Source organism: Mustelus asterias, chromosome 4, assembly GCF_964213995.1.
Source record: "Mustelus asterias chromosome 4, sMusAst1.hap1.1, whole genome shotgun sequence".
Taxonomy (NCBI): domain Eukaryota; kingdom Metazoa; phylum Chordata; class Chondrichthyes; order Carcharhiniformes; family Triakidae; genus Mustelus; species Mustelus asterias.
In genome coordinates this window covers 104,898,130-104,908,760 of record NC_135804.1, presented here as the reverse complement: position 1 = coordinate 104,908,760, position 10,631 = coordinate 104,898,130, and the positions used below count along the sequence as shown (strand labels likewise).

General features: G+C 43.9%; 1 protein-coding gene across 1 annotated transcript; it reads right to left on the bottom strand.

Moving 5' to 3' along the window:
• Window positions 1-1,035: 1,035 nt before the first annotated feature.
• On the bottom strand, window positions 1,036-9,437 carry mars2 (methionyl-tRNA synthetase 2, mitochondrial). The gene is made up of 3 exons (XM_078211522.1): window positions 9,087-9,437; window positions 3,652-3,986; window positions 1,036-2,536 (listed from the first exon to the last, which is right to left on the bottom strand). Exons 1-3 carry the CDS (start codon window positions 9,379-9,381, stop codon window positions 1,334-1,336), a joined length of 1,833 nt encoding a protein of 610 aa, XP_078067648.1. The 5' UTR covers window positions 9,382-9,437; the 3' UTR covers window positions 1,036-1,333.
• Window positions 9,438-10,631: the final 1,194 nt, after the last annotated feature.

Sequence of the window (10,631 nt, the reverse complement as noted above, 5' to 3'; positions counted from 1 at the left end):
ACTTGGACGTGCAGGGTACAATCTCAAAATGTGAAAATGATAAAACTTGGCAGTACTGTAAAATGAAAAGGACAGAAGTAGACTTCAACAGGATATAAAATCTGGTAGAATGAGTAGACATAGTGGAGAAGTTTTAAGTCTTAGATTTTGGGAGCAAGAACAAGGATGCAATTTTAACGGATACAATTCTAAAATGGCTACAGCAGCAGAGAAACCAGAAGGTTACAGAGTCACTACAGTGCAGAAGGCAGGCATTCAGCCCATCGAGTCTGCACCAAGTCTCCAACAGAGCATCTCAACCAGCTAATGCACCTAACTCTTTGGACACTAAGGTGCAATCCACCTAACCTGCACACATCTTTGGACTATGAGAGCACCCAGAGGAAATCCACGCAGACACAGCGAGAACGTACAAACACCACACAGTTACCCAAGGCCGGAATCAAACCCAGGTCCCTGGCGCTGTGTGACAGCAGAGCTAAACAATGTGCCACTGTGTCGCCCTTGTATATATGCATATGCTATTGAAGGTAGAGGGCAGGTTAAGAAAGGTACATGGGGTCCTGGGCTTTATGAACAAAGGCACAGAGCATAAAAGCAAGGAGGATATGGTTAACTTTTATAAAACACAAGTTTGAACTGAATTACAGCATTGTGTCCAATTCTGGACATCACACTCTAACAAGCATGAAATAGTATTAGGGGGTGCAGTAAAGATTTGTGAGAATGATTCCAGGGATCGGGAATTTCAGTAACATAGAATGGATAAGCTGAGTTTGTTCTCCTTAGAGAAAGTTGAGAAGAGATTTAATGGAGGTATTCAAAATCATGGAGTCTGGATGTATAGAAGGGGGAAAACCTCCCATTGGCAAAGGGTCAAGAACCAGAGGACACTCATTTAAGATGAATGGCAAAAGTAGCAAAGATAACATGAAAAAAGCTTTTTACGCAGTGAGTAACTACAATCTGGAATGCATTAGCTGAAAGTGTAGTGGAGGCAGATTTAATCACGGCTTTCAAAAGGGTATTAGATATCAGAAGAGAAAAAATTTGCAGGTCTACATGAAGAAGAGTTGCTCTGGTGATGCGCTGGTATGAACATGATGGGCCGAATGACGACCTTCTGGACTGGTAAAATTCTATTCTATGGTTCTATGAATGCTGAGGATATAGTAAAATTATAAAAAAAGAGAACAAACGCAATATTGTGGGTAAAAGTATTTATATTAACATTTTTGCATTCCAATACTGAAGATTACTACCACTGTCAATATGTTTGCAATATTTTCAGGACACATTATTTGTACGTGGCTGAGTTTAAAAAAGCTCAAATTTATTTTAGAGTATGTTGAATTTTCATCATCTTCCAATTGTCTTGAGCTTTGCTCTGTGTTTTATCTGTCCTTTCCAATCTGTTAAACAGGAGTCCAGTATCAGGCCCCAACTTTCTTCCTTCAAAAAGGCAAATATTATTATGGTATTTGGCCAAAAAGTTCAAATGTCTCCAGTCTCGCTCCTGTGGCCCAATAGCCAACCGCGAAAGCAATTTGTTAGCAAGTGCTGGGACCACTGGCTGCAAAAGAATCCCGTAAACCCGCAGGCATTCCAAAGTAACATGAAGCACGGTATCCAGCCAGCAGCAATCTTCAGCATTTGTCCGGTCAAGTTTCCAGGGAGCATGCCGGTGGAAAAAGCCATTTGTTAACCGAATGCAAAAATTGATAGCTTCTAAAGCTTTATAAATTTGAAACTTTTCAAAGCGGTGCTCAACATCTAAAGGTAGTTGCTCAACTAATTGGATCATTTTGTAATCCTCAGCTGTTGCTCTGCTTGAATGGCCCACGTAAGGACTCTTAGGAAAACAGTGATTTGAAAAAGATGAGTAGATTTGGTCAGGATTCAGGCGTGTGCCTGTACAGCGATTAAGGAGACCTCCCAACGCATCTGCAAGCTCTGCATTTAGAACTTTACGCACTTTATCATCGTAATAGTCACAGTCTGTTTCTGGCACACCTTGCCGCAGCAAAAAATATCTGAAGCCATCAGCAGTATACACAGAAAATCGTTCCATGGGATCAATAACATTGCCAAGGCTCTTGGACATCTTCTGACCATTGACTGTCCAATGTGAATGTACACAAATTTGCTTTGGTAACTGCAGACCAGCTGCCATTAGGAAAGCAGGCCAATATATAGCGTGGAACTTCAGAATATCCTTCCCAACAATGTGATGTACTCTAGACCACCAACAATTATGATCCTCTGGATAACCTGCTACAGTAAGATAATTAACTAAGGCATCCAACCATACATAAATTGTTTGTGTTGAATCTTCAGGAACGGGGATACCCCACTTCAAACGGCTTCTCTGTCGAGATACCGATAAGTCTGGAAGTTCTTCCTGTAGCCAATGGACAACAATGTGTTGGAACTTTTCAGGATATATTGCATGTGGATTTTTCTTCAACCAGTCTAACAACATTGGTCTAAATTCAGACAGCCTGAACATGTAATTTTCTTCTTTAGTCCATTCCACCTGTGATTAGAAATACATTTTAGAATACAAATACTACCTCAGTTTTCCTCAGATATTGCATTTTGACGTCTTTGATTAAGTACAAACATTCACTGTGAATTGCATAGAATGTATGTGCATAGATAAGTGAGAAATACTGAATAACCCAAAAGTCAAAGGCACCTCTATCAAGTTTCCACCAGGCACACAGCAAGATCACAAAACTGGATTTCTCACTTGAAGAGTGCACAAGGATTGCAAATGGGGCAATGACAATATACTGATGCAAAAATGTCTCCCATCCACTGACTTTGTCTACACTTCCTGCCGCCTCGGCAAAGCAGCCAGCATAATTAAGGCCCCCACGCACCCCGGACATTCTCTCTTCCACCTTCTTCCTTCGGGAAAAAGATACAAAAGTCTGAGGTCACGTACCAACCGACTTAAGAACAGCTTCTTCCCTGCTGCTGTCAAACTTTTGAATGGACTTACCTCGCATTAAGTTGATCTTTCTCTACACCCTAGCTATGACTGTAACACTACATTCTGCACTCTCTCGTTTCCTTCTCGATGAATGGTATGTTTTGTCTGTATAGCACGCTAGAAACAATACTTTTCACTGTATGTTAATACATGTGACAATAATAAATCAAATCAAAATCAAATGTGGTCTTTTAAGGTCAGATTGTGGTATATTGTTCGGGCAGTGCAGAGGGAAGGTTTATCATAGAATTCTTACAGTGCAGAAGGAGGCAATTCAGCCCATCGAGTCTGTACTGACTCTCTGACAAGAGTATCTCACCCTAACCCTGTAACCCCATGCATTTAGAATGGCTAATCCATCTAACCTAGATATCTGTGTACTGTAGAAGGAAACAGAGCACCCAGAGGAAACCCATTCTGCAGTAAACTGATAAAACTAAAAAATTAGAGAAAATGTTCTATTTTCTTTCTCGTGTTAATGGGCAATAAAAAAGCAGCCATAATATTCTATAAACTATAAAATGCAAATAGTGTATACAACAGCAAAGATATTATTCCTTTCCATCAACATCTACCCCAATATACTTATCCTCATATGTTGGTCAGATCAGAACATTGATACAGCACTTCCCAAGTATCATGCATAGGTTTACCTTGTGTCCACTCTCTATAGATACTTTAATGAGGTTCCCATATGCATCCTTTCTTTCCATAACCTGTGACTCTGACAGGAAAGTCTCATCTGGAACGGAATACCATCCCTCATACGATCCTTGGTAGAGGTAACCCTTGTCACGCAAGACGCACCAAAAATGTTGGACAGCATTTTTGTGACGTTCCTCCGTAGTTCGAATATAATCTGTGTATGAAACTAGAGACTGTTGGAATAAAGTCCTGAACTCCAAAGATACTTTGGAACAGAATTTCAGTGGCTCTTCAGCTGCAGCATCTGCAGCTTGTTGAATCTTCAGGCCGTGTTCATCTGTCCCTGGAATAAATTATACAGCCGTGTTATACAAGAATACCTAACATATAAAATAACAACAGAAAATGCAGGTCTGACAGAATCTGTGGAAAGTGAAATAGATTCAGATTCAAACCTTTCAGCACAGTAAAGCAAGTTTCTTTACCGCAAAACATCAGTCACAACAGTCATTACAAATATTTCCAGGTTTTTATAGTGCATTATTTAAATATTTAATGGGCCAAACCTTTTTTCAGGTAAGCAAAATATTGAAAATGTTGAAAATCTGGAAACAAGATATCAACATTTTTATATTTCCTATTTTTCTGATATTCATATTGCATTGTCACAGTAATGGTAACTTTCCCCCCAGAAGGCAATATATTTAAAAGTCTCATCAGCTAGCTCGTAGTTGGACAAATATATATGGTGGGAATGCTCGATTTTTCTATTCATCGTGGCGCAATGTAGCTATCAGCATCAAGACACCATAATGGCCCAGGGTTAGCCCTCAGTGATAATAGAATGGCTCTTGCTGGTCACCGCCTGAACAAATTCTCTCTGATTTTCCAGACTTGTCAGCAAAATCTCCACTAACCCCAATTGCAGATCCACAGAGGATTTGTAATGGGGTGAGCAACAATGAGGCTCTTCAACCAAATCAATGTATCCTCAGTGTTAGAGTCAATCTTTTTGACTAAACAAGTAAACTAAATTAAATTAACTGAGGATCAAGCCAACAAGAACGGAAAATATATATTACATGTAAATCATGTATGGAAAGCAAAATAAGGGCCCATAACGCGGCACGGTAGCACAGTGGTTAGCACTGCTGCTTCACAGCTCCAGGGAAACTGGGTTCGATTCCCGGCTTGGGTCACTGTGTGTGGAGTTTGCACATTCTCCCTGTGTCTGCGTGGGTTTCCTCCGGGTGCTCCGGTTTCCTCCCACAGTCCAAAGATGTGTGGGTTAGGTTGATTGGCCATGCTAAAATTGCCCCTTAGTGTCCTGAGATGCATAGGTTAGAGGGATTAGTGGGTAAAATATGTAGGGATATGGGGTAGGGCCTGGGTGGGATTGTGGTCGGTGCAGACTCGATGGGCTGAATGGCCTCTTTCTGTACTGTAGGGTTTCTATGATGATTCTATGAACTTCTGATCTCCAGGGCATCATATATGGAAGTACTCCAAAAGATGCACTAAACAGCCCCTGTGAAGGCCCACACACAAATTGCATGGCAATTGCTTGGGAAGTTCAAACTTCTGTTGGAAAATTACCCTGCACTGGGAACCATCCAATATTCCAATTTAAATCGCAGTCTTCGGACGGTTCCAATTGTTTTACAGGAATAGTTACCCAGGAAAGTTGGAAAAATTAAAACTACTTCTAACCCTGGGTAACTGTAGTACTTAGAAGCATCTTAGAGACCCTACAGTGCGGAAGGAGGCCATTCGGCCCATCGAGTCTGCACCGACCACAATCCCACCCAGGCCCTATCCCCACATATTTACTTGCTAATCCCTCTAACCTACGCATCCCAGGACTCTAAGGGGCAATTTTTAACCTGACCAATCAACCTAACCCGCACATCTTTGGACTGTGGGAGGAAACCGGAGCACCCGGAGGAAACCCACGCAGACACGAGGAGAATGTGCAAACTCCACACAGACAGTGACCCGAGCATCGAACCCGGGACCCTGGAGCTGTGAAGCAGCAGTGCTAACCACTGTGCTACCGTGCCGCCCCTACTGATCCCCATTCCCAATAGGAAATCCCCCATTCACCAGCTACACCCCCACGCTCCTTCTAACTACTTGCACTCCATATCCCCATCTCCTTCTTGACCCCCCCCCCCCCCCCCACCACCCCCCCACGGATACCTGACCTCTTGGGACCCCTCCCGACTACTCCCAAACCCCCAATTCTCTTTCAACAAGTGTTCCCTCCCCAATCACACCCATACACTCCTCCTGATCGCTCAACTACTCATCACTGACCTGCCCACCCCCCTCCCCAACAATCACAAAACCTCCACACCTGTACCATCCTACCTCATTCCAATACACACTTGACTTCTCAAAGTGGCTGGACCTTTAAACTAACCTGGTTGATAGCAGCTAATGCTGTAAGAGGGGGGAACGGTTTTGTTACCCCAGCTCTGCTGCACTTGACAAAAGGACTTGGGGACCCACTGAATTACATTATTCTCACCCGGCCCAAGTCAGGTTAGGCTAGAAAGGTGCGGCTCCATTTCACAAAATCCCTACAGTACAGAAGGAGGTCCTTCGACCCATCGAGTCTGTACCGACCACAATCCCACCCAGGCCCTGTTCCTGTAACCGCACGCATTTACCCTGCTAATCCCCCTGACACCAGGGTTAATTTAGCATGGCCAATCAACCTAACCCGCACATCTTTGGAGCGTGGGAGGAAACCAGAGCGGCTAGAGGAAACACAATTGACATGGGGAGAACATGCAAACTCCGCACAGACAGCGACCTGATGCCAGAATTGAACCTGGGACCCTGGCGCTGTGAGGCAGCAGTGCTCACCACTGTGCCACAATGCCACCAGTGCAAGTAAATAGTAGTAGAGTGGCAATCCACCTGCGATTGCCAAGTCCTGGCCCATTGATTTAGAAATCCGAATGGAAATAAGGGAGACATAAGAGCAAACAAAAAAAAAAGCCCATGTGGGATAGAGGAACAAAGTTTAACTACAATCAACTAAAAGTGGCGCTACAGGTTAGCAAGACTTCAAGAAAAACAAACAAGAACTAGCTTTTATTCTAGAATGATAGAATTGAAAAGTAAGGAAGCTACACTAAACATGTATCGAACCTTGGTTAGAGCACACTGCATGCCGTCCTGATTATTAAAAGGATATCAAGGCAATGGAGAGAGTGCAGGGGAGTTACAAAGATAATAACAGAAATGTGTGGGTACATATCGCAGGCAAGGATTGAGAGGCTGGGACTCTTCACTTTTGAAAATAAAAGGCTGTGAGGTGGATTGTTAGAAGTTAAAACTATGAAAGGTTGACAGAATGGATAGAGAGAGAATGTTTCCTCTTGTGGCGAAGAGGGTAACTACGCGGCAGCAAAATAAGACGATCACTAAGAAATTGAATAGAGAATTCAGAAGAAACTTTTTCATGCAAAGAGTGGTAAAAATTAGGAATTTGCTACCACAAGGAATGGTTCGAGCAAATAGCATAGATGCATTTATACTGGAAAATAGGCAAGCATATGAGGGGGAAAAGACAGTAAAATGTTATGATTGTAGATTTAGATGACAAAAGGTGGGAGGAAGTTTCAGTGGGAGATGGTGGCATAGTGGTATTGTCACTAGACTGGTAATCCAGAGATCTTGGGTAATGGTCTGGGGACTCCAGGTTCAAATCCCACCACAGCAGATGGTGAAATTTGAATTAATTAAAAATCTGGAATTATAGTCTAGTGATGACCATGAAACCATTGTTGATTGTCGTTAAAACCCATCTGCCTTTTAGGGAAGGAAATCTGCCAGCTTTACATGTTTGGCCTACATGTGACCCTAGCAATCTGGTTGATGCCCTCTTAGTACTCAGTTCAAGGCAATAAATGCTGGACCAGCCAGCAACTCACCTCCCCCAAAATTAAAATAAAATCAACAATGGTTGGGTCAAATGGCCTGTTTCTGTACTATTTTATGTAACCCCATGTAAAATGAAACTACACACTTGTAACACTAATTCTTCAGGACCAGATGGTTTGTTCATTTATTGACTTTCATTTATTGCTTTTTGAAAATTCACTTACCAGCCCTACCCACCAGTCCTAACTTTCAGCTGTCTTTAGTGCCGTACCAGTTGGTTCACACCATTATCGTGATTTCAGCATGGAGCCAATTAACAAAGACTGTAACAGCGTACCCTGGGGAGGTAATGCTGATAGGAACTTCAGGATTTCCTAGTCTAACTGCACAATTAAAGTTTAAGGATCCAATGATGTTGTCAATGCAGTTTCAAGCTATGCTTATTCAAGAAGAGAGCTCATTACATATGGCGTTTCTCCTTTAATAGTTCAAGTCTTGAATCTTCAGTCATAAGAATACACATTAGGAAATTACGCCAACAGGATGTACATCAATCAAGTCTATAGAAGTAAATACAGAAAATGTTGGAAAATCTCAGTTGGTTTGATGGTATCTGTGGAGAGAACAGAGCCAACATTTCAAGTTTGGATGACTTTTCATCAATGTTAGCTCGGTTCTCTCTCTACAGATGCTGTCAGATTTGCTGAGATTTTCCAGCATTTTGTTTGTTTGATTCCAGCATCTGCAGTAATTTGCTTTTATCAAGATCTACAGAAATCCCTTTTATAGTAGATATGCCATCTGTTGTTAAATAGCCTTAACTCTGCAATTAATGTGTAAGGAATTGTTGAAAGAAGTTATCCTGGGACATATTGCCATGAAATGTTCTAGTGTTGAAAGGGTAACCTACTTTATTTAAATTATTGAGTGAATTATTGATTTGGCAACCATGCTGCAATTCAGAGCTCCATGAAATTTTAAAACTAAATTGCTAAAACCTGTGGGAAACTTTGATACAAAGTTATACAGGAATATTAACTAAAATGCAGATTTCTTTCACTGCGAATAATGAACACAACACATGTGCACAGCTTTTCCCAAATTAATTCCACCAACTCCACTGTTCAATAAACTGGAGCTATGACGAAGACCTGGAAGAGTCTCCCAGCTATCTTCACTGGATGACTGGGTGGCACAGTGGTTCGCACTGCTGCATCACAGCACCAGAGCCCCAGGTTCAATTCCAGCCTGGGTGACTGTGTGGAGTTTGCATGTTCCCCCCATGTCTGCATGGGTTTCCTCTCAGTGCTCCAGTTTCCTTCCACTGTCCGAAAGATATGCTGGTTGAGTGGACTGGCCATGGTAAATTGCCCCTTAATGTCCCAAAATGTGTAGGTTGGGGGATCAGTGGGGTAAATATGTGGGGTTACGGGAAAGGACCAAGGTGGGATTGTTGTCGGGGAGAGTCAGTGCAGACTCGACGAGCCGAATGGCCTCTTTCTCCACCGTAGGGATTCTGCGACCAGCGGCGGCTGCTGCGTCCCGGTACCTGTTGCAAACTTGGCTTCATATCCCAGTAAAGTCCTGGCACGGTACAGGGCGTCCGCCAGGACCGCTGAGTACAGGTGGCCGATGTGAGGAGTCGCATTCACGTAGAAGATGGGGGTGGTGATGAGGGAAGGGCCGCAGTGACCCGCCGCAGGGCCCGAGGAGCCAGCACGGTCAGTGCGAGGGGCAGCGCGGCCCGGGGGCAGGAGGCGGCGGCGGCCACTGTCAGGGAGTGAGCAGACAGAAGGCAGCTGAGAAGCCAGGCGGAGGGCCCGGGCGGACACTGAGCCTCTCATGGCCTAAAGCTGGACAGCGGCATCCCGCCCCCACACTGCAGCCTTTACGCATGTGCATTGGCCAAGCCAATCAACGTCTTCATTCTACCCGCGCATGCTCATTAGTAACCAATCAGCAGTTGGTCCTGATCTGCGCATGCTTACTACCAACCAATCATCACTGGGATCCCAATTGCGCATGTTCATGAGTGGCCAATCAAATCTCACGTAGCCCCCGGATGTCCTCTGAGGTGCAGCAGATATCACCATAGAATCCCTCCAGGCAGAAAGAGGCGGTTCGGCCCATTGAGTCTGCACTAACCACAATCCCAGCCAGGCCCTATTCCCGCAACCCCACATATTTACCCTGATAACCCCTGACACTAGGGGCAATTTAGCATGGCCAATCAACCTAACCTGTTCATCTCTCATTCTGCGGAAGGAAACCAGGGCACCGGGAGGAAACCCACGCAGACCCGGGGAGAATGTGCAAACTCCACACAGTGACCCAAGGCCAGAATTAAACCTGGGTCCCTGGCGCTGTGAGACAGCAGTGCTAATCACTGTGCTGCCCCATCAGTTGTTTTGAGTGAAGAGTTCTAGATGTTTCAAGCACAGCAAGAGCCCAGTTAGTCCCACTGGAAAGCCCACTGTCTCTGATTTGCTTTATTATTGTCACATGAATTGGGATAAAGTATTGTTTCTTGTGTGCTATACAGACAAAAACATACCGTTCATAATCTTTTCCCCCAGCCTCCTCCCTGGCGCTTGAAAGTCTCGATTGACTCTGCTTGTGCCACAAATCTCAGGCTGTACATTCCAGACGCCTAGGTCAGCACTGCTGCCTCACACCACCAGCTATCTAGGTTCAATTCCAGTGCACTACCTGTGTGGAGTTTGCACATTCTCCGTGTCTGCATGGGTTTCCTCCCACACTCAAAAGATATGAAGGTTAGGTGGATTGGCCATGCTAAATTGTTCTTATTGTCAGGGGGATTAGCAGAGTAAATACGTGGGGTTAAGCAGATAGGACCTGGATGAGATTATTGTCAGTGCAGGCTCGATGGGCTGAATGGCCTCCTTCTGCACTGTAAGTATTCCATGATTCTAATCACTCGCTGCCTGAAAAATATCTTCCCATGTCGCCTTTGGTGTTTTTGTCTCTCACTTTAAATCTGTGATCTCTGCTTCTAGATTCTTGTGCCAGCAGGAGAAGTTTCTCTTTATCCAGACCCTCATGATTTTGAATACCTCTTATCAAATCCCCTCTC